At 43.0% G+C, this 24951-nt stretch overlaps 1 protein-coding gene across 48 annotated transcripts in view; it reads left to right on the top strand.

Annotated features, from left to right (window-relative positions):
• Positions 1 to 24951, top strand: part of RAI14 (retinoic acid induced 14) — a 162174-nt gene that overhangs the window by 21909 nt on the left and 115314 nt on the right. For 23 of the 48 annotated variants that reach the window (XM_027980133.2, XM_060400527.1, XM_060400514.1 and 20 more), the window contains one exon: positions 6527 to 6609. In XM_027980133.2, coding sequence (XP_027835934.1) covers positions 6574 to 6609 — 36 coding nt within the window. In that variant the 5' untranslated portion in view covers positions 6527 to 6573. Of the gene's footprint in view, positions 1 to 2629; positions 2680 to 3310; positions 5007 to 6526; positions 6610 to 24951 lie in introns of all 48 variants that reach the window. The other 25 variants (XM_060400539.1, XM_060400529.1, XM_060400515.1 and 22 more) reach the window with 2 other exon arrangements.

Raw genomic sequence — 24951 nt, 5'->3', positions numbered from 1 at the left:
GGTGGGTTGCCATCTACGGGGTCGCACAGAGTCAGACACGACTGAAGCGACTTAGCAGCAGCAGCTAGGATGTACTTTTTCCTTGTTGAGAAGTTCCCTACCTGGAAGTGGTAGAATCTCATGCAAAAATAATAGATCAGGCACGCAGATCTGGAGGAGCCTTTGGCCTGCTTTGCATCAGGCTGATAAGATCTCTGTCCTAAGCACTTGGCCCCTGGGGTTTTAGCAGCTGGTCCTTGCTTTCTGTTGACTCTTGCATTCCATTATTCAAATGGTCAGCTCCCTAGGCTACGCTCAGCTTGTGATTAGGGAGATGCTGCAGGAGGTCCACGGCTTAGAGAGGAGAGGGGGGCAGAGGGAACAAAGAGGAGCAACCTGATAAGATTCATAGGCCAAATGAGATGGTGGTTTGGGGTTTTTTAAAACTTAGTGCTTTCATATGTACATGTGAAAACTGATCATGGCGTTTACTTAATCGCATTGCAGCTAACCCAGTCCATTTAGGACCATAAAAAGCCTTGCTGAGGTCAAAGATGAAGTCTACAGTCTACCCAGGCACCTAACCTGTATCTCTGTCCTACACATTCCTTCAGGAAACATTTATTGATTTTTATACCAATGGCTGCTGCTGCTAAGTCACTTCAGTCGTGTCTGACTCTGTGCGACCCCATCAATGGCAGCCCACCAGGCTCCCCCGTCCCCGGGAATCTCCAGGCAAGAACACTGGAGTGGGTTGCCATTTACTTCTCCAATGCATGGAAGTGAAAAGGGAAAGTGAATCGCTCAGTCGTGTCTGACTCTTTGTGACCCCATGGACTGCAGCCTACCAGGCTCCTTCATCCATGGGATTTTCCAGGCAAGAGTACTGGAGTGGGTTGCCATTGCGTTCTCTGATGGCTAGCACCCAGGTAATAAGGAAAATGAAAACTCTACCCTGAAAATCCTTCATTCCAATGTAAATAGCCTGAGATGTACATTTTCAAATTTGCCAGAAAAACTGGTAATAGGGACTCTTGAACCCCTTGCTTACATCCAGGGTCTAAAAGGGTCAGGGAACGGAGACTGGGGGAAAGTCTTTCTTCAGAGAGAAGTTTGCATCACTTCCCACCATGCCCGCTCAGCCTCCCGAGAGAAGCTTCAAGGACAGTTGGCAGAGTTTGGCTGGGGGTTTGACCTTCACCTGGGATGGCTGTGCCCTGTCTTGTCAGAAAGGCCCAACGAGGAGCCCTCTTCTCGTCAGCTTGCCCAGATCCTGAGTTCCCTTTTAGACACTCAGACCCCTACCTCTGTGGTGAAGACGTCTCTGATTTTTCCTAGCCCTCAGAGATTTCCATCCAGGAGGCAGAGTCTTAAAGCAGCTTCTGCCCCCAGGGGCAGTTTAGATGGCAGGACAGGCTCTCTCGTCAGGGACTTCTTTATCTGGGGAGACCTTTTACAGCATGTATTTGTTTTGCCGCCTTGAGTGTTTATACAGCTTTGGGTTAAAATTCCATTTGCTGGAGAGAGATGATTGTAGAAGCAGGTACTCAGGGAGAAGAGGTGGATGCTGAGCAAGAGAGAAGTGTTTTGATTTGTTCAGTGTCATCTCCAGTGCTTTGGATTTTAAGTCTCATGTACTTTTCACTTGGAAGAAAAATTCTTGAAGCCTGTCTGGGGGTGCGCATTTAGTGTTCTGGTGTTGCTGAAGATTCTGAGGAAGTATCTCACATTCCATGACGCAGGGATTAGTTAGAGCAAGGACTTTGTTATTCACTCAGGTCCTCTGGTGCTACGGTGACTCAGAGGGAACTGTTTTAAACCACTGCCCTTGAATCCTAGGGTATGGCATCTTGGGTGCTAAATATATCCCTGTGATTCAGGAAAAGGTACATGTGTGTATAGCTGCCATTTGCCTCTCTGAGTTATTGTTTCTTAGTGGCCATGGTTACCAGCTAATTTCTCTCTTAGCTTTTAGTGTAGAATGTTCCCCTCTTATCCACCCACAATATTTTGAAAGATTCCATCAATGTTCAGAAATAATGGTCTATAATAGCTACTTATGCAGTGTCTGTAAATTATTTTTAATGAAAGTGTCGATTATAAGGATGATTAGGTGGTATGATAGGTATAGAACAGTGGTTCCCAATCTCATTGAGCATCCAAGTCACCTGGTGAGTTAAAAAAAAAATTACAAGAGACTTCCTTTGCAGTCCAGTGGTTAAGACTCTGTACTTCCAGTGCAGGAGGTGTGAGTTCAATCCCTGGTCAGGGAGCTAAGATCCTACATGCTGTGGACCATGACCAAAAAGCAAACAAAGAAAAAAAACCCGATTCTGAGCCTCACTTCTGATTACAGAATCCAAATACCTTGCTGGGGCTCCAAGGGGGCCCTGACGTGCTGACATAATTGTCAGCATTGTCTTATGAAATAACCTTTGGGTCACATGTAGGGGTGGAAGTGGGGGTGAGTGGGAGGAGTGGTTTGGTGATAGAAGAGAGGAACTTTTTTCCTCTCTTTTCCTCATGATTACATTTCGGTTGGAAATGGCTTGAGGTCGAGAAATAGCTAAAGAGAATTTAGGAGCAAGGAACCTTTTAGCGCTAAGGGCATTGCTTAATTAACCTTTGTTCCTTCAAAATTCATTTTCAGCCAATCCAGAGGTTCTCAACCTGAAATTTTCCTAGCTCTACAGATTGAAGGTAATGAAGATTATTAAACTATTAAAAAAAACAGTTAAAGAATTAACATCTTTGTTGAGATAAGTCACATCCTATTCAATTTACCCATTTGAATGGTACAGTCGATTGGTTTTTGGTGTGTTCACAGGCTGTACAGCCATCATAGCAATAAATGTAGAACATTTTCATCACCCCAAAAGGAAAATTCTCTATCTGTCATTTTTAATGTTCAAAGAAGTTAACTTATTAGTTCACAGTATAGCTCTATAGGCTAACATCAAGGCTTTTTGATTCAGGCTAGAAATTCTATTTGATAAGGGTAGTTCATGTTAAGCTTTGGTTGAGAGTTACATTATTTTTAAAGGGAAAATGGATTAACAAACCCTGCTTGTTGGATCTAGTCTTTCAGTTGAGCGGGCAACAGTCTGTCCTCCCTGCCCTATTCCATCCTTACTGATGGAGTGACATCACATGGTAACTGGCAATGAAGCAATGCTTGGTGATTTATTTTGGGTTGAGCATGGAGTAAACTGACCAACATTTCTGCTCAGTGGGTAGACAGGCTTTTTTTTCTGCTTAAAATGAGAGGATTTAATTCAAATACCTTTTCCTGTATATGTTAAACATGTCCTTCTCTTTCTGAACCATCCAGATTAGACTCCCAAGCAGCTAATTCAGCTTTATCACAGCTCTTTTGACCTAAGCACCTAGTTACTTTTCCAAGGACTGCTCTTAGTGTGCCTTCACTAAGTTGATAGATGTCACTTTATCCAGTCTGGGCTTTGGAAGTTTGAATCTGGGAATTGGAGCTGAAAGATTCCAGCTGACCCAAGGAAGGCAAGTCATGATTGACTCTTGGGTCCTCTTGGGGAAGAGGGGGCTACTGAGGCAAAGGGAGCCCAGGTGACTTCCCACAAGTCCTGGCTTCCAGGATTAGGTCCTGGAGTAAAGTCCTTTTATCAATTCCTGGAAAGCAGTGATTTGTTACTAACTTTAATTATCCCCAGCTACAGTTCTTGTTTCTAGTTACTATTTTGTGGGTTTCCAAACCTTTTTACCCTTGACCCCCATCTCTGTCATCCCAGAGTTATACCCTTGGACCACCCAGCTCTCAAACACCCAAAGCTTCCAGGAAAACATTCATTTTCACAGCTAATACCTCCCCCTGGAAGTTTTAGGAATTACTTGCTTTATTTATTTAATCCTCTTTAAATGAGCCTTTGCATACTTCTCACTGCCATTCTGAGGGATAAGGGGGAGACAAAGACAAACACAGCAAGCCACTAGCGCCCACACCCATGAAACACGCTCCCCCACCTCCGGCCCTACGCACCCCATGACCTCAAACAAAAACCTGACCCAGCTTTGCCTGAGACATTGTGTTCTTGCCTGAAAGAATGCTCTGGGTGGTTCCACCTTGGTGGTTAACACAGTTTGTGGGTTATCCAAGGCTGGTTTTCTCTTTGCTTCTTTTCCTGGTGCATGGATTTGTCCTGTTTTCTTGGTTATTAGCACTTCACCTGGAGGGTGGAAGGAATTGAACTTCAAGGGCAATTTCCATCTTCTAGCTGCATTTGGTGGAGAACCATGAGCCGGTGTCAGGTTGGGAATTTCTGCTTATCATGGTTTTCTACTTGGATTCATCAAAAGATGGTTGCTCTGACATGATGAAAGGCTGTTTCATAAACCAGCACAGCTTTGATAAGGATATTTCCAGTTCCACATACCTCATTTCTAACTTTTCAAACTTGTGTGCCAGAGTCAACCAAGCAGACGCCTAGGCCCTGCCCTTGAGATTCAATTTCCAGGGAATTTTGCATTCAGCAAACTGTCCCCAGATTCTTCTGATTCAGGTTAAGTTGGGGGGTGACCTTCTAGAAGCACTGTCCTCAGAGTTTACACTTTGCCATTCAGGTATCAGCCCAGCCTTCTCTGTGGTTTTAAGTACATGGCAATTAACAAGGTGTAATTACTGTGTGTGCGGTTTCCAAGGCAACAGACATTCTGTCACTCCTGCTGAGGCTGGGAAGATTGAAAGGGACCAGAGGGAGGCCACAGGACTGGTGTGGCCTCCAGATTAATGTCATTGAGGTGTTTTGTGACTGGTCCAAAGGGCCCTGCTTAAGGGCAGCAGCAATAATGAAAGTCAAAAATTAACAAATTTGAAGCCAGGGAGCCACTGGACCACTTCTGGAGGTGGCAACAAAGACCTCAAGAGGAATGGGTCCAGCCATTCAGTTGCCTGCATTTCCTACCCCGCCCCCACTATGCCATCTGTTTCCTCAGATCAGTTTAGTCCAGAATAAAGATGGTGGATGAACATGATGACCTTGAAAGGCTTTTGAAAGGTAATGATCAACCTAGTCAACATCTGACCATTATTCCTTAGTCCTCAAATAGACGGGCCTGTTAATGTTCGCCTGTTCTCACTTTGTCAGCTGAGGCTTTGTCAGTTGAGTGCTTTCCACGTGCTGAGAACTTGCACATAGATTTTTCTGTCATTTTTTACCTAAACATACACTTTCCAGGTTTCAGGATGGAAGAGATCAAGTTCATGCCATGTTTTAGCCCAGGAGTTTACGTTCAGGTTTTGGTTTTAAAGCTGTAGGGCAGTGGAAAAGGCATTCACCCATCAGTCCAACTTTGGTTCTGAATTTTATCATACAGAGGTGTGGGGAATGCAGACAGGTTTCTTTACTTTGAGGTTCCATCTCTCCCTCTGGAAAATGAGGGGCTCTGACTAGATCCATAGTCTTACCTTTTGAAGGGTGACAATGCCTTTGCAGAATCTGATGAAAATAGGAACTTTCTTCCCAGAAAAAAGTACAGGGACTTCTCTGGTGGTCCGGTCATGAAGACTTCACAATCCCAATGCAGGGGGCCTGGGTTCGATCCCCTAGTCGGGGAACTAGATCCTGCAGGATGCACCTAAGACTCACTACAGCCAAATAAACTTAAAAAAAAAGTACAGATATACTGTCACTCCAAAAATTTACCTTCATTTTCTAAAGGCACCACAGATCCCTCCTAAATGAGGTGGTTTCTTAAGACTTTTCGAGCTCCAGATTGGAATCACTGGGTCCCACGAGGACCTGGGGAGAGTCTTTCACTGTTTTGAGTGGCTTCCTGAGGAATGAGGTATTTGATGAGGGAGGTTTTGTTTTTTTTTGCATTTTTCCCTCATTGCCCTGTGCATCTATGAGGGGGAAAAACACACTGAGAAAAATAAATAGGGAATGAATGGCATCTGGAATATGAGCTGTGCTTCAGTATGCTTCACTCCTGTGTCCCTTTCAGAGGAGGTGGAGGCTGTAACTGTACCGTGAAGGGGATGGAGAGGAGGGAGTTAGGCACTGAATTTTGTGCAGTGACAGGCCAGCCTTTACTTAAGCTTGTTCTACTTTGAATGAGGAGTTGGAAGAAAATGAAAAGTTTCAGTTAACTTGAAAATGTTGGATGCTTCAAAGGAGTATCACAAATGGGAAGAACATAACATTCTGTACCACTTCCCAGCCCTTAACCCTGACTACCTTCCTAACTCAAACCCAGACGATAACCCGTGGCCCAAAGTCCTAGTCCAGTTGGGAAAGAGTCACTGCATTGTTTGTTTGGAAACCTTAAAGTGTGTGCGTGTGTGTGTTGCCCAGTCATGTCTGATTCTTTGTGACCCCATGGACTGTAGCTCACCAGGCTCCTCTGTCCGTGGGATTCTCCAGGCAAGAATACTGGAGTGAGTTGCCATTCCCTTCTCCATGGGATCTTCCCAGCTGAGGAATCAAACCTGGGTCCCCTGTATTATAGGCAGATTCTTTACGCTCTGAGCCAGGAAACCTTGATACTTAATTTCTTTTTTTCTCCTCCTGGCTAGGTGCTGAAGGTCTCCTCTAGAGCTGTGGAAGGCTGAATGGACTAAACATGAAGAGCTTGAAAGCCAAGTTCAGGAAGAGTGATGTAAGTACTTGTGACTCATGTCTGGCTGTAGAAACACCCTCCCTTGGACCTTGATGAGATGCTGGGTTAATCAACTACAGAAGTCAGAAGTGCTCTGGGGCCCAGCTCAACCTGGCTTTTGTGAATGACGTATTCTTGCTGTTTGTGTATATAGCTTCTAAAAAGGACTTTTTTTTTTTTTTTTTTTTCACTTCTGATGTCTGTGCCTTGTAGAGAAAGGACCAGTCAAATTAACATCTTAACAAAAAGAGTAAAATACCTCAGCATTTCTAAATCCCCCCAAATCTGACTCAGAATGTCATTTTTAAAGAGTGGTTAAGGAATTATGTGTTAACGTGGTTCATCTTGGGTGTTTAGGAAACTTAAATTCTGTTAAGGCTTTTGTGGTAAAACAGCAATATCTATTGCTGCCTGCACCTTTATTCCCTCTTAATTCCTGGGGTTCTTCCTTATTTGTTATTCATCATACAAGCCTTTGGATTGGAGTAACCAGCGATGCTAAAGCTGAAACTCCAGTACTTTGGCCACCTCATGCAAACAGTTGACTCATTGGAAAAGACTCTGATGCTGGGAGGGATTGGGGGCAGGAGAAGAAGGGGACGACAGAGGATGAGATGGCTGGATGGCATCACCGACTCGATGGACGTGAGTTTGAGTGAACTCTGGGAGTTGGTGATGGACAGGGAGGCCTGGTGTGCTTCAATTTATGGGGTCACAAAGAGTTGGACACGACTGAGTGACTGAACTGAACTGAACCAGTGATGATGCCTGAGTTATGAGACAAAGTCTCCCAGAGGAGAAGATGGAGAAAAAGAACATAGCAGTGGGATTATATGTGATGCTATTATAACAGAAGGTCAGCTCATAAACTCTGCTGAGGCTCCAGTCTTGTACTAGCTGCTGCAGACACTTGGAGCAGAGTTGTTGAAGGGGAGAAATACACGGAAGGATGTCTGATGGAAGCTCAGCGAGGTCACCCTCCTAATGGGCTTGCTTGGCTATCATTTACCATTGGGTAATTAAAGTAAACCTGGATTTTATTGCTTTGCTGAGAATTATATGACAGCTTGGCACAACCACATTTTTGCAACGAGTGGAGACTGTGTCTTACGGCTGACATGTCACACACGCGCATACACACACGAACACACATACCTCCTCTTGGCTGAAGCTTATCTCCTGAGGCTACATCATGACATGTAACTTACTGCCCTGATAAGCCCCAGACTGGAGGAGGTGCTTGTGGAATGATTGCAGAATCTTGTTATGCCGAAAGGAAGTTTGAGCTCTAAGGAGAAAGGTTTTTTGGGAAAAAGTGGACTTCGCTTCCTCATTCTTCAGGTAAGTTACCTAAGACTCAGAGAAAGTGACTTGGCTAAAGTTGTCCAGGTAACCTTTGGCTGGAGTGACAGCCTTGGTGATCTGACTTCCTTGACCTCTTGCCCTGCTCCTCCCCTGGGAAAACTCCCTTCAGTCTTCTCATTTGTTGGCCAAGGGATGCTTCAGCCTCTAGATCTCATTGGACTTTCAGTTAATAAGGAAAAGGCAGTTAAATGGAAAATGTTGCCCAGCCAGGCCGATTCGGGTTTGTAACTTGTGTGACCAGGTTCACAAATACCTTTTCCATTCCACTGGGCAGCTTCCATTTGTACAAGCTGAAATTGTTTTAGCAAAATTTAATCAATCTAGACTTCCATGATATATGAACAGGGGCAGGGGGGAAATAATAGGAGCATACACTTTCGATTTATAAACTGGTGGCTGTAGGGAGGGTATTACTGGAATCTAGGTTTTTAAATAAAAACTGAAATATTTCCATGATTTAGGGGAAAAAAGTCACAGTAATAACACTATTAAAAGCTTCTGGAATTTGGCAGTTGAAAAGCTATGATTTTGGCAGTTAGTGCAAAGGGAAGAAATGTTAGAAGAGCAAGCTTGGGAGAGGAAAGCAAAAGAAATTGGTATTATGGGGCCAGATGGTATCAGATGGCTCCCCAATTTCACCCCAAATTGCTTCCCAAAGCGTCATCCGTCCACTGCAAGATGGAGGGAATAAAAGCAGAAAAGAAAAACCTTTCAAAGCCCAGCTTGTTAATCAGCCGTCGGATAGTGAGAGCTCACCATTATGAAATATTTACTTTATGTCAGGTGCTGTGCCAAGCTCATTATGTGAACTTTGTTTAATCTTGCTGCAACCCTTATGTGGTAAGTATTATTGGCAGGCTCATTTTCCAGATGAAGAAACTGAGACCCAAGGAGCCCCAGTCCCTTGCATGGGCCTCAGTTCTTCTAGCTCAGAGTTGTCAGTGTTTGTGCCCAAGTAGCCTGATTCCAGACCCCAGGTTTTGCAAAAGAGGTCTGATTTTATGAAACAGCAATCCAGGCAGTAGGTTGGGAAAGCGACTTCAGACCTAGGTGTATGGCCTTGGGCAAGTCTGTTCCCTTTCCTGAACCCCCAGGCTCCTCACCTGAAAACTGAAGATAGTATTACCTCATGAAGTTGTGACGGTTAGGTGTTCTAATGTCTGTAAGGCACACACTTTAGGCCTGGCATTCTGGAGGTGCTTGGTATATCTTCCTACCTCTTTCTTAATCACAGACATCCATGCTGGAGTTGAGAGGACTTCAGCTATATGGTTGGCAGACAGGTTCAGACTCAACACAAGCTTTACTTGGGAAGGGTACTACCTCTTGCTCGGGCTTTGTAAGTCATCTTCAGAGCACAAACCTGGGCAGTGAGGGCCTTCTCTCTCTCACAACATGTATTTCTCCCTTGAAGCAGTAGATTTTAGATGAAAATGATATCTGTGATTTTAACACCAAAGCAGCAGCTTGTTCTCTCTTATTCTCTGTGTAACCACTGGGAATTTTTACTTGTGTCTAAAATTTAAAATAGTCAAACAGGACAGACTGCAAAGTGATATTTTTGTTGGTACAAACTTTATTTCATATGTGAAATCTTTTACTGATTGATTCTGAATATTTTTAAAATTGAAAATTATTATTGAAAAAATAAAGATGGAAATTCACTACTGATGACCTTCCTTTGAAAAGTAATTGGAGATGAGATGTAAATTGTCATGTAAAAGCATCTTAAAAGGCAAAAAAAAAAAAAAAAAAAGTGAAAGTCGCTCAGTTGTGTCCAACTCTTTGTGACCCCCCTATGCAGACCATGGAATTCTCCAGGCCAGAATACTGGAGTGGGTCACCTTTCCCTTCTCCAGGGGATCTTCCCAACTCAGGGATCGAACCCAGGTCTCCCATATTGCAGGTGGATTCTTTATCAGCTGAGCCACCAGGGAAGCCCAAGAATACTGGAGTGGGTAGCCTATCCCTTCTCCAGTGGATCTTCTTGACCCAGGAATCAAACTCAGGTCTCCTACATTGGAGGCAGATTCTTTACCATGAGCTATCAGGAAAGTAAAAAAAAAAAAAGAAAAGAAAATTATTATGTAGAAATTGCTAATTGAAAGTAAAGAATGAGTCAATAATATAATTATGGTTTATAAAAAAAAAAAGCAAACACAATGAAAAGTAGGCAGAAAAGCCTATGTGGTCTGGAGGGCAAAATAACCTGGTAACTGAGTTGCTATTTCTTGGGAGGGACCCAGAACTGGGAGTGGGTTGGTGATGGGGTTGAGGGGTTGGGGAGGATTTTGTTTTTCATTGGGTGCTTTAGGCTTTCATTTTTTGGTATATGTGTATGCATCCCCATGTATCACTTGTTACAAGAAAAACAAGTTCTAAACTGTTTACATTCAGTTCAATGAGCCAAACTGTAATCTTCTTTACCCGAAGTGAGTGGTCTCTCTTAGAGAATAACCCTAAACCCACCCATCAAATTTGCCTGCTAGTCTTTGTGGGAGGCTGAAAGAAGGAGAAAGAAAGGGCCCTTTGTGTTTCTGGCAGGTAGGAGGAAGAGGGACAGCAGATCATGTTCGTTCTCTCGTAAAGAGAAGGCAGGTGACCCGCGGGCATGATCACATTTCAGCCAACCTGTGTCTGGGAGGTCTTGCAGCCAAATGAGTTTGTGACCATTGAGGGCAAAACCCAGGAGTGAGAAAGGACAAGCGTGGCCCAGAGGAGCCCCCGTGGATGCCTTTAAGGTCATTGTGCTGCACTAGGACCATCAGGCAGACAGAGATTTCTTCTGAGCATCCTTTCCAGAATGCTTGACTCAGGTGGCTGAGTTTCTGTGCATGACCTAGGGGAAGGACCTAGCCTGTTTCTTTGGGCTGTGGTTAGATACCATCCTTGTCTAGTGGCTTCCATCCCTAAACTTAGTAGGGAGCCTGCAGGTAACCCAGAGAGGCCAAAGAAAGTCATGGAGCTTAACAAAAGTTCCCCTAATGTAGGTGACATGTTCCAATTCCTTTGGTCATCTTTGAACTGGGGTTAGGTACTGGAAGGGATACTGGAGAAATATGCGGGATGCTGATTGTTTGGAAGAAACTCAAAACCCACGTGGGAGGAGAAAAACTACACACAGGCAATAACTAAGACAAAATACAAATCCTATAGAATATAGATATTAATAGGATATCCAGGATGATATAACCAGTTGTTAAATTAGGAGACCTGAATGATAAATGCTATAGATTTTCAGAGAGGAGTGAATCGCTGGAAATGGGAAAATTGGTAGGAGGTTTATGGAGCTGAAGCTTCTAGGCCTCAGGGAGGCATAGGATTGGAAGGATGGTTAGGAGAGGAGGAGAGGGTAATTCTGGCTAGCAAGTCGTAAGGCTCACTGCGTAGACTCGCTTTCCAAAAATAGCCCTTGACCTGCGCAAAAGTGACATTAAGGAGCCCAAGAGAATGCCCATGGCATGGCTCTGAGTCTTTGCATAAGAACACTGTAAATTTTTCATTCTAGTCTAAAAAATGGATGTACTTGACTTTTTATGCTTGTAAAAGTAAGTACAGGGTTCTAAATCATCATTATTCATTTCTTTTATGACTACTTTGAAAGTAGCTTCTTTACCTCTTTAAATATTTGCAGCAACCAGTACGTGGTTCCACTTGGAAAAATGAGCTGTCATCATCAGAAATGAAGCCAAGAAGGTTGGGATTTCCCTTTGCTAATAAAATGCTCAGGCTTCTGGAATTTCTTTGTAAATGCCAATTTTTAGTGCCTTGAGTTGAAATGGAGGTTGAGGGATGCGAAAAAAGGGTTGAAAGATCTTTGTAACAAATCTTGAACTGCCTCTCCAACATGATCGAGGCCTTCAGAGTTTACTTTGTGGGTGTGTGCTTAATTTTATGAAAGATTTGTTCCCAATTATGTTTTCCACTGTAACAGGGAAGCAGTGGACATTCTGTTTAGAGGGGGAAAAAAGGCATCCAGTTTGAAATGGCTGTGTCCATGAAAGATTAAATTAACGGCATTTCTTTATGGAGCAGCAACTAATGATGGCAGCTTTCAGCCAAAGAATGCACACACCCCATGAATCTTGAGGAACCAGACACATCCTGCTTAGTCAGGAGTTTGAATTTGTTGCCTGTTGAGAGAGTGGCTCCTGTGAAGGTCGATAATCGGCATCTCTGCCAAGGTATGTTTTTCAAGTTTTTAGTTGTTTATAGTAAGTTTTTACAGATGCCCATGCCTCCCTCCCTGACCTCACATGCAAAAAATAAAAAGTTTTTAAAATCCGAGCCTCTTTTGACAGAGGAACCTTGGCTAAATCTATTGTAAAGCTTAGCCTCTTTTTTTTTCCCCCATAGATTTAAAAATACATCAGAGGTGACCTTTTGGGGAAGAGGCCTGCGTCTCTTGTAAACTTGAGCAGAGAATGTGTCAGGCTACATAGTTTCCAGGTCCTGTCAGCCCATCTTAGTGAGGAATCTGCTGCTGCCTGATTTTACCTTGTATTAATTTCCTGGGGTAGGAGTGGGGGGAGTGAAAGTCTATCCCTCAGTCGTCTGAATCTTTTGCAACCCCATGAACTGCAGCCCGCCAGGCTCCTCTGTCCATGGGATTTTGCAGACAAGAATACTGGAGTGGGTTGCCATTCCCTACTCCAGGGGATCTTCCGGACCATGGGATCAAACTCCTGTCTCCAGCATTGGCAGGTGGATTCTTTACCACTGAGCCATGAGGGAAACCCATTAGTTACCTAGACTTGCTGTGAACATGCCTCGAGTGGCTTATACAACAGCAGTGTATTATCTCACAGTTCTGGTGACCAGAAGTTTGAGATCAAGGTACTGGTGGGGTTGCTTCTTCCCTCTTGAGGCCTGTGAAGGTGAATCTGATCCGTGTCTTTCTCAGCTTTGTTCGGTGTTTTGCTGACAGGCATTGAGATGCATCACCTTGATCTCTACCTTCATCTTCAGATGGTGATCGCTCTACTTGTCTCTGTCTCTCTTCAAATTCTCCTTTTTGTAAGAAAACCTTATTGGATTAGGGCCCACCCTAAGGACCTCATTTTAACTTGATGACCTTTGTAAAGACCCTGTCTCCAGATGAGGTCATATTCTGAGTACTTAAAGACTTCAACTGATCAATTTCACAAGGTGTGTGTCAGGCGTGGGGCTCACAGTTCAACCCCAAACATGCTTCCATTCTTTTCTGTCCTAGAACAGATGCTCCAAAGCCCTAGCACCCACAACCGAGCACGTGTGCTCGTAAACTTTAGCTTCACAGTTTCTTTATCTTTTGGACTGTACATTTTCAGTGTCTAATAAAGTGAGGCTGGAGTATCACAATTTTTTGATGGGTGTTGGTGCCTAATTTTGTTGTTCAGTTGCTAAATTGTTTCTGACTCTTGGTGATTTCATGGACTGCATCACGCCAGGATCCTCTGTCCTCCACTATCTCCCGGAGTTTGCTCAAATTCATGTTTATTGAGTCAGTGATGCTATCTAACCATTTCATTCTCTGCTGCCCCCTTCTTTTGCCTTCAACCTTTCCCAGCATTAGGATCTTTTCAAATGAGTTGACTCTTTGGATCAGGTGGCCGTATCTTCTGAATGGTCATATCTCTTTGCCTTCCCTACTGTCCATGGAGTTCTCTAGGCAAGAATACTGGAGTGGTTTGCCATTCCCTCCTCCAATGGACCACATTTTGTCAGAACTCATCACTGTGACCTGTCTGTCTTGAATGGCCCTGCACAGCATTGCTTATAGCTTCACTGAGTTGCAGAAGCCCCTTAGCCATGACAAGGCTGTGATCCATGAAGGGGCAGTGCCTAAACATAATGTTAATCAAAAGAATAAATACAGTCACACGAGTAAACATGTATTGATCACTGACCTCCTACAAGAGAAATTAGAAGAGTTCCCATTGATTGAATGCTTGCCACGTGCTAGGCACTGTACCAAAACCCTTCACATGTAATGCTTACAAAATTGTATCCAATAAAGACCATTGCTGTTTACAGTGAGAAGTTGAGAGAAGTTAAGTAACTTGGGTAAACTTGCACATTTGATAAATGGCAGAGAGATCTGAATCCTGGTTTCTCTTGATGCCAGAGCAATAGCTATACACAGTTGTTGACACAGGGCATTCCCTTTCTTAAGTTTCAAAGCTGCAGACTGCAGAAGGTGAATTTTGCTCCAATGGTCTAAGCAATAAAGACCCATGGATTGATTTTGTCATTATCAGCGCTCACCACTGATGGTGGCAAAGCTCACCAATAGTGTTATTCCTCGGGCAGAGGAGGCTCTGGGTTGCTTTGTGGGAGACAGATGCTCTTGAAACTGAACTTTCGAAGCAAGAGAGGACAGATGCTGCTACTTTCTGCTCTTCCTCTGTAGTTCAGCAAAACTAATTCTAATTCTAAATGGAAGCCCTATTACTGGCTAACTAGACCACAGCCTCATTCTAGTTGTTGTTCAATCACCCAGTTGTGTCTGACTTTTTGAGACCCCATGGACTGCAGCATGCCGGGCCTCCCTGTCCTTCACCATCTCCCGAAGTTTGCCCAAGTTCATGTCCATTGCATTGGTGATGCCATCCAGCCATCTCATCCTCTGATGCCCTCTTCTCTTTCTGGCCTCAATCTTTCCCAGTAACAGGGCCTTTTCCCATTGGAAGTGTCACATTGGAAGTGAGTCAGCTGTTCACATCAGATGACCAAAATACTGGAGCTTCAGCTTCAGGATTAGTCCTTCTAATGAGTATTCAGGGTTGATTTCCCTTAAGATTGACTGGTTTGATCTCCTTGCTGTCCAAGAGACTCTCAGGAGTCTTCTCCAGCACCATTGTTCGAAGACATCAATTCTTCTTCTTTATAGTCCAGTTCTCACAACTGTACATGATCACTGTGAAGACTATAGCCTTGACTATACAGATCCAGAAAAACATCTATTTCTGCTTTATTGACTATGCCAAAGCCTTTGACTGTATGGATCACCACAAACTGTGGAAAATTCTTAAAGAGATGGAACTACCAGACCACCTGACCTGCCTCTTGAGAAATCTGTATGCAAGTCAAGAAGCAACAGTTAGAACTGGACATGGAACAACAGACTGGTTCCAAATAGGGAAAGGAGTACATCAAGGCTGTATATTGTCACCTTGCTTATTTAACTTATATGCAGAGTATATCATGAGAAACACTGGACTGGAGGAAGCACAAGCTGGAATCAAGATTGCCAGGAGAAATATCAATAACCTCAGATATGCAGATGACTCCATCCTTATGGCAGAAAGCGAAGAACTAAAGAGCCTCTTGATGAAAGTGAAAGAGGAGAGTGAAAAACTTGGCTTAAAGCTCAACATTCAGAAAACATAGATCATACCATCTGATCCCATCACTTCATGGCAAATAGATGGGGAAGCAGTGGAAACAGTGACAGACTTTATTTTGCGGGGGGGGGGGGGGGGGCGGGGGCGGGACCGGGGGTGTTCCAAAATCACTGCAGATGGTGATTGCAGCCATGAAATTAAAAGAAGCTTACTTCTTGGAAGGAAAGTTATGACCAACCTAGACAGCATATTAAAAAGCAGAGACATTACTTTGCCAACAAAGGTCCGTCTAGTTGGAGCTGTGGTTTTTCCAGTAGTCATGTATGGATGTGAGAGTTGGACTATAAAGAAGGTTGAGCACCGAAGAATTGATGCTTTTGAAGTGTGTTGGAGAAGACTCTTGAAGTCCCTTGGACTGCATGGAGATCCAGCCAGTCCATCCAAAAGGAAATCAGTCGTGAATATTCATTGGAAGGACTGATGCTGAAACTGTGATACTTTGGCCACCTGATGCGAAGAACTGACTCACTGGAAAAGACCCCGATGCTGAGAAAGGTTGAAGGCGGGAGGAAAAGGGGACGATAGACAGAGAATGAGATGGTTGGATGGCATCACCTACTCAATGGACATGAGTTTTAGTAACCTCTGGGAGTTGGTGATGGACAGGGAGGCCTGGCATGCTGCATTCCATGGGGTCACAAACAGTCGGACACGACTGAGCAACTGAACTGAACTGACAGATCTTTGTTGGCAGAGTAATGTCTCTGCTTTCAACACAGTCTTGGTTTGTCAAGGTATTAGAACTTGTGAACAGTGTACCTGAAGAACTGTGGATGGAGTTCCGTAATATTGTACAGAAGGCAGCAAACAGAAACATTCCAAAGAAAAAGAAAAGCAAGAAGGCAAAATGGTTATCATTCTAGTTACCCCAGACCATAATTGCAGGAATTCTTGGTTAAACCTGGTATCATTCCAGCTGTAGCTAGAAACTGATATGAAACTTAGAAGCTGGCCCCTAAACTTGGGGAAATCTGATCGTCTGCACAAGCAGAAAATCAGCTAGGTTATTATCTCTTATCTCTTTATTCTGAAATTAATTACCTAATCATTTTGAACTATGGCTGACATTGGTGGTTTTCACTTGACAAATTCTTGGATGTAACTTTTCTTTTGAAGTGAAATAGGAGCTGCTTCTGAATTCATTCCGTGGAGATTTTTCGGTTGAGCTTCTTTCCACAGATCTCTGCCATAGGAGGTGGTTCTTCGCATTTCTGTGGCAGCAGGTGTCAGCATGAGTTGAAGCTGCAGTGTCTATTAAGATGACATTAGTGACAAGCATTGACTTTCCTTTTGAGTCCCCACCTCCCTTTAAACAAGGAAAGTCAGTATGTTCTGATTGACTTGGTTTTCCAATTATTAGTTGTTACCATGTGAAATTAGTTTCACTTTTTAAGAAGCACTGCCTGAAAGGATTTCATTTTCTATCTTCTCAGGAGGCTGAAGGACATGGTATCGCCCTTCCTCCTTCCTCTTGGGCTGTCCAGTGGGCTGACTGACTGGGAGGTGCAGAGATTTATAATGTGGGAAAAGAACAAAAAAAGTCTGAGGAACCACATGTTCTCCTGGGATGGGTTTATTTTGAAATGTATTTTTCAATGCTGAGAATGTTTCTATGGTAATTTTTCAAACTTGGGCTGTGATTTTGGAGGTTTCTTTATTTTTCCATGAGAGTCAGCGTCCTTGCTTTAAAGGGTTGTTTCATAACTGAGAAGCTGCAGGGTCCTTCTGGGAGACCCCAGAGGACATATTTATTATGGTATGATTTGTAAGCTGTGATAACAAGATACGTGAAATTGGATAGATAGGACTGTTTTCTGAAGTAAACATTTCCAACACTCCAGAGCCAGCAGGACAGGTCTGCTTCATGGACTCCTCCAGGGACCCAGGTTCCTCTGTAATGTCCTGCTGCTGCCCTCCCGAGCTGCGCTGTGTGTTGGAGTAGCCGGTTGCTGCCTGGGGCTCTTGAGCACTTGAAATGTGGCTAGTCCAGATTATTCTATAAATGTGAGATACCCACCAGATTTCCAAGATTTAGTACCAAATAATAAATGTATCAAATACCTCAATAATAATATTTATAATTACTCACTGAAATGCTAATATTCCAGACAATGAATTAAGTAAATTTAAAATTCACTCCCCTTGTTCCTTATTTAATATGGCTCCTAGAAACTTTAAAATGCCTTACGTCTTACTAATTCCTTTGGACAGTGCTGGTCTAGGCTGTTCATGGTGCATATTCTGTATGTGAGAACCAGAAAGAGGGAGAATGAACCCCAAGCATCTCCTTTTTCAAAAAAAAAAAATTATTTATTTATTTGGCTGTGCCAGGTCTTAGTTGTAGCATGTGGGATCTTAGTTTCCTGACCAGGAGTGGAATCCAGGTCCCCTGCATTGGGAGCAGGGAGTCTTAGCCACTGAACCATCAGGAAAATCTAGGAGCATCTTCTTTTTTTAAAGGATGTGACCTCGAAGTCACACAAATCGTTCTCCCCTCACGTGGAACTTACTGGAGCTTTAATCACATGCTACAAGGGAGGAATTCTGAGAGAAAAACACTCTCCAGATGGCAGCCATGAAACCAGCAACACCTCAAGGGATACGAGGAATGGGTCCTGGAGTAGATTAACTCAGTGATCTGGGTTGAATTGCTACCCATCCCCCAAAAGATAGATTGAAGTCACATACTGAGGTCCTAGGGGAACTTATTTGGAATTTGGATCTTAATAAAGGTAATTAAGTTAGAATGAAGTTATTAAGATGAGTGCTAATCCAATATGACTGATATCCTTATGAAAAGGGGATGCTCGGACACAGACCTGGGCAGAGGGAAGACTGTGTGTAGAGACAGAAGGAACACCACGTGGAGATGAAGGCAGAGAACTCTGTGATGCACCTGTAAGCCAAGGAGAGACCAAAGATTGTCTTCAGACCCCTAGAAGTGAGGAGAGAGGTGTGGAGCAGAGTTACTCTCAGGAGGAAACAGCCCTGCCAACACCTTGATTTTGAGCTTCTAGCCTCCAGAACTGGGAGACAGTACATTTTTGTTGTTTTAAGCCACCCAGTTAGTGGTATTTTATGGTGGCAGCCCTGGAAAACCATTACGCTTGGCCACGGGCAGTTTCCACAGTGAGTTTCATCTGAGAGAGTTAGGTGGTAAAGGTGTGTCATTTTGATTGCTTTTACCCCGGGAGTGAACATTGGTTGCCGTTTGTCCAGTTCTCCATCGTTCTGTTGGGGGACATGCTGTTCATGTGACGTGAAGTGCTTTTTCCATGTTTGAAATGGAAACTGCTCCTAAGTGTTACCAACTTGTCACATTAGGTTGTCAATCAGGCTTTTCCTTTTAGTCCAGTAATAGGTTGAGTTTGATAAGAAGTGGGATTAAAAGGATCTGTGTTAAGTATCTCATACAGTCATCATTCTGAGATTGTTTGCAGTGATGGGAACTGTCCTGACCTGATCCTACACCTTCACAGGAAAGTTTGGGAATGATGTCAGCCTACAATTATACATTTTAAACTTAGTTGTAGGTTACATTAAAGTGCATACATTCATTTGGTCAGTATGCAATCTATGAAATTGTGAAACTTGAGGATTCTTAACTATATCAGTTTTATTTGAACATATATGCCTGTTTGACATACTTTCAAGCTGAGGCTTAGAATTCTGAGCAAAACATTAGATTTGTTGCAAAAGAACTTAAAATAGTGGCATTTTTCCACTTCTCAGTCATGTAGCTTTATTACTATAACCTGACATAGTTTTTTTTTTACCCAATCCCCCTTCTCATTCATAGTTTACTATTGATTCTTTCTACCACTGTTGCTTGCAAAGCCTTGTCGTTGTCTTTGTAGGCCTGGACTGTTGAATATTTGAACCCAAATGCAAGACACTATATTTATCCTAGTTAAATTTTATTTTTTTAGTTAAGTTTGTTCAGTAATTCTGTTGCTCTGGTTTTTGCATTAAATTCTAACTCTTACCATAAACACATTGTCACCCATCTTACCATGCTCAGCTGCTCAGTCATGTCTGACTCTTTGCAACCCCATGCATTGCAGCTGGCCTGGCTCCTCTGCCCATGGAATTTTCCTGGCAAGAATAGTGGAGTGGGTTGCCATGCTCTCCTCTAGGGGATCTTCCCGACCCCAGGATCTAACCTGTATCTCCTGTGTCTCCTGCATTGCGGTGGATTCTTTACCACTGAGCCACCTGGAAATCCCCAAAACTTAGTAGGCACGCCTGTTTAATCTAAGTCATTAATGTATGGTATAGCTAGCTCTGTCTTCAGATATGGATATATAACCAGACTCCAAAGAATAAATTAAGGCAATGCCCATTTGGAAGTATGTCAGTGGTTAATATGTATCACCTTGTCATATATTATATATATATATCATATATAAGGATACCTCATTTTATTGTGCTTTTCAGATATTGCTTATTTTTCCTAAGAAAATTGAAGGTTTATGGCAACGCTGCATCGAGCAAGTCTTTTGGCACCATTTTTCCAACATCATTTGCTTACTTCATTTCTCTGTGTCATACTTCGGTAATTCTTACAATATTTCAAACCTTTTCATTATTGTTATATTTGTTGTCATGATCTGTGATCTTTTATAATGCTGTTGTAATTGTTTTTTGTTTTATAATTTTTTACTGTTATGCACATTGTTTCTTTAGACATAATTCTATCACATACTTAATAGGCTATAGTGTAAACATGACTTTTATAATACTGGGAAACCAAAAAGTTCCTGACTTGCTTTATTGCAATATCTGTTTTATTACAGTGGTCTGAAACTGAACCCATAATACCTCTGATGTATGCCTGTATATAATTATTAGCATCCTTCCAAATGGGCAGTGCCTTAATTCACATTCTTTGGGGTCTGGTTACAGCTGACCCATTATACTATTTCTCAACCCTGTTTATCTTGTCCCAGTTTTATCCTTTACTATCTATGCAATATTGAACAGGTTACATAATCTCTCAGCTTTGATTTTCTCATCTGTAAACTAGGGTGATGCCAGCACCTTCCAGCATCATTGTGAGGATTAGGATAAAGTCTGGCACACAGTAAGTTTTCAGTAAATACTACCCAATGATACCTGTTAACCCTGTTGCCTTGCCTGGTGCCTGGCATTAGTAGGTCTTCAGTAGTGTGTGATGCATGAATGGTCTCTAAGTTTCCTGTCTAGTTGAGATACTGTGATTGACATGCATGAAACAGGTACAGCAACAGAAGGCTTGTGTCATTTAAAACAAAACCAGGAGCCCCAGTGATAAATACTATAAGGGTTAAGGGAGGGCTTCACTGGAAAGGGTGAGTTTGGGGCTGGGCCTTCTTAACTGCTAGATTAGGATTAAGAGAGGAAGTCAATACTGGTGGGGGATTGTCCAGAGGAGAGATCGACAAGAGGGAGATGAACTGAATAGCTGAGTTTAGGTGGGAGGGATGGACTTCTGCAGAGCATTGAAAACTAAGGGAGGGTGGTGTTGATAAAGTTGGAGAATGAGGGTTGAGGATGATTGCATTTGGGATGGTAGAACAGTTTAGGTTTTTGAGAGGCTAATGGGAGGAAAGGGCCAGGACTGTGGTGGCTGCTGTGGGGAGGGAAGGGATATAGTGCCTTGAGTGGGTGTGAGACCAAAAGCAAAGATGATTCCTGTTGTACCACACCCTGCCTCGGCACGCCAGCCAAGGGAGGGTACTCCCCATCTCCTGAGAAATCTGGCGTGGGCTGTTATCACACTCGCCTTTCACTAAGCAGCTTTGTGGGAAACTTCAAGAGGTTTTTTTTTGTTTTTTTTTTTTTTAAAAAGTGAGAATCTCCTTGATTAAAAAAAAGAATGTTTGGAGAACATTAACATTCAAATGCACTGCTCTGCCAGGCATTGTTCTAAACAACAAATTGTAATCTGCTTCTTGTCTCTGTTAGAGGGAGTACCTTTCTTATCCCCATTTTACAGATGAGAAAGCTGTGACACAGTAACTTGCTGTTTTAGATTGCTAGCATGGTTGTAACAAGTAGTATAAATGGAGTGGCTTAAATAACAGAGATGTATTGTTTCATATTCTGGACAACGAGAGTCTGAGATCAAGGTGTCAGCAGGATGGAGGGCCATGAGGAAGAATGTGTTCCCACATCTCCCCTCGCTTCTGCTGGTTTGCTGCAATCTTTGGCGTTTCCTTGTCTTATGCGTGCATCTCCCAGATCTCTGCCTTCATCTTCACACACGTTCTCTGTGTGTGGGTCTCTGTCCAAATTTCCCCTTTTCATACTGGAAATAAGACACCAGTATTATTGGATTAGGGGCCCACCTTTCTTCAGAATGACTTCATCTTAGCTAATCACACCTGTCACCACCCTATTTCTAAATAAGGTAGTGGGGTGAGGATGTGAACATGTGAATTACAGGAGGACACAATTTAACAGAACATCTGTCCAAATCAGAAAGGTGAAGCAGGAACCAGGATTGGTGCCTGGGGACTCTGGCCCTGAAAGCCATGCCTTCCCACACAAACCACGCCCTCCAAAAGCCACGCCCTCTCCACAAGTCAAGACCTCCCCAAAGCCACGCCTCCCAAAGCCACGCCTCCACAAGCCACACCTTCCCCCACAAGCCATGCCTTCCCCACAGTGTCTGTAGTGGCTGCTGTGCACAGGTGTTGGCTGGCGGAGCTGCAAAATACTCCAGCTAGCCAAGTCAAGTCCTGAGATTGGATTTCAAATTCTTCTTTCCATAGTACAATGGCAACTAACCAGTGATAATTATGAGTAAACTATGACCAAAACATGTTCTGGTAAAGCCCAGTAGCTGGATTCCCACTGATCGGTCTGAAATCCTTTGGTGTCAGAGATAAGCTGGGGCGGAGAACATGGAAGGCAAAGTGAAGCGGTTAGACCTGTTCCTGAAAGATCCGGACCTGCAGATACATTGGGACCTGCGACTTTAGGAGTGTTTGTACAGTTTTTTGTGTTGAAAATTACAAAGGGCTGGACTTAGGCCAGCCTGGCTGGGCCTTTGACTGTTAGGGGCTCAGCTATCCCTGAGGGGTGGATCTGGCCCTGGGACGGCTCTCAGGGCATCAGCTGTGCCCCATGAAGAGCTGGAACTTGGGTTGTTTGGTAAGTTCTGCTGAGTGTTCAAGTAAGTCCCACAGTTGTGGGAGCCTGATACTATAGATTCCTGCCTTTTGGAGTGCATTTGGAAAGCCACTTCTGCCCTTCCCACACAGAGAACCATAGTAGGCAGGATGAGATCATTGTCCCTGCTCTGTCTGCAGCGTCCAGCCCAGCTCCCTTCTCCAGAGAGTGTGATGAATAAATGAATGAGAGCAGCGTGGAAAGACTGCCCATTGTCACCAGCGCACCGCCCCACCCCCCTCATTCCTCTGGCTCCTGTTTGCTCAATATTTGGTACTCTCCCCATGTGGACAGAAATAGATGGGCAGAGGGATTTTCTGGGTGGGTTTCCTTCAGAGTGGCCTGAATGTCCTCTTGGCCACTTCTGATTGTGTTATATGACATTAACAAGCATCATCAGAGCGCCTGGCTTGTTATGTACAACCCAACTGGGTTTTGTATCCATGCTGTGAAGTTATTCGGTGTCTGTAGTTCCTTAGCTGAAGTGGTTGGAGAACCACACCAAGACCAGTCACGAACTTGGATCTGATGTAGGCTAAAGAACTAGCTTGTGTCATATGGGCAAAAATTATGTAAATTGAGACCCAGTTTACAGACTAGCATCTGTGTTTCCTTGGTCATGAGAGAGCTGGAGTGTTTGATTAGTGTTTGATATGGCCCCTCGATACTAGAAACAAAACAGTGCTTAGGTTGTGGTTAAGATGGAGTGGCTATGCCAACCTCATTTAAAGAAAGTCGTAATATCATTATTCATTTTTACAAATGTATTTCTAAGTCATTTTGCCAAAGTTTGTCAAAAAGAGTCTGTACAGCTTGTTCCTCGCTGCGGAAGAATTCTCTCAAATAGTCAAGCAAGTCCTCAATCAGACAGAGGTCTCAGCTCATGGCTCCAGGTGTAACGTGGTGAATGTTACTTATCTTTGAGGCTTTGATAACTTTCAAGCCCATTGTGAGCTCTATTCACACATTCATTTCTCTACTATAAACCTGTTTAATAAACAATACTATTGGGTTAGCCACTGTTAAGATTTTTGATCCACTGAAGGGAAGTTATGTGAAGGAAAGAATCTAAAGCATGGAATTTTTTTGTCATATTATTTACATTAATAAAAATGGAGAGTAACCTATATTTTGGAGGAGTATGCAAATAAATTATTCCATCCACAGAGAGGAATGTCCTAGAGTTCTTAAAAATACTAAGCTTAAAAAATTATGCAGCAACTGGGAAAGCGCATTTAATAAATTAAGTGGAGAGAGATTCAAGTTACAAAATTATATAACATTATAATTACAAAAAGCAAATGCATATGGTACATATCAACACTTGGAGGAATACTTAGGAAATAAGGATGGGTGAAAATATTTAGCCTTAAGGATATTCACCCTGATGATACTCTTAAATATATGAAAACTAGAAACCACTTTAGCATTATAGTAAAAAAAAAAAAAAAAAATGGCTGAGTACATTTTTGAGTACATATTACAAAGTCACTAAACATGTTGCAGAATTCTATTAGCGAAAGGTGTTTTGTATATTATTGAGAGATAACAGTAAGTTCTTAAACATACTTGTGATGGAAGATATGAACAAGGTAAGAGACTTCTAAGGATAGATCCAAGTTTTGTGGAAACTGAGGGTTATACAGAAGTATATGGGAACCCTCCTTTAAAAGTTTTTTTTTTTTTTTTTTACTTTACAAATTTTACAAAGACCAAAACAAACAAAAATATATGTACATACACTGGGAACATATTGCCAGGCCTTGAGAGGGACTCATACAGGGAAGGGGTCCCTTAGGTTTAAGCTTCAGCAGCTTCTGAGTGTCTTGGTCTGCCTTTGTGCAAATTCTGACCTGAAAGGAGAAGAAGGCCAAGCCTGTGGCATTCAGTCCATCTCCGACTGCAGCGGTTATCTCCTAGGGGCCCTCTGCTGATACCATCGCAGGCCTAGTAAATTGCCCTACACAACAGGGTTTGTAAAAGACTGTGGTGGTTCTTTTCTTCACCTTATTTAAGTACATTTATCTTTCTTTTAGTTTGGTCGTTCTCCAAGTGCCTTGTCTGGACCATCCACTTAGCATTCCTGGGGAACTTGTTAGAGCTGCAAATTTGGGGCTACCTAACTAGAAACTCTGGGAGTGGAGCCCAGCCAAGCCCCCAACCCCAGGCTATTCTGGTGTCAACTCAAGTTTGAGGTCTAGTCCTATAGCTGTCAACCCTCATTTTATATGACAGCCACCCAGAAAGCTTTTATAACTGCTGATTACTGGGACTCACCCCCAGAGATTCTTTGTCCTATGAGAGGAAAGAGAAATCCTTCACCACTGAAAGTGAAGGATTTATCGTTTATGGCGCTTACAACACAGATGGAGAGCTGTGTGGATGAACACTTCATCAGTGTGCTTTGTCTTTCCTGAACTCTACAAGGGAATTAGTA

The sequence above is a fragment of the Ovis aries genome, chromosome 16, assembly GCF_016772045.2.
Source record: "Ovis aries strain OAR_USU_Benz2616 breed Rambouillet chromosome 16, ARS-UI_Ramb_v3.0, whole genome shotgun sequence".
NCBI classification, from domain to species: Eukaryota; Metazoa; Chordata; class Mammalia; order Artiodactyla; family Bovidae; genus Ovis; species Ovis aries.
This window is presented reverse-complemented; position numbering and strand designations above follow the sequence as displayed.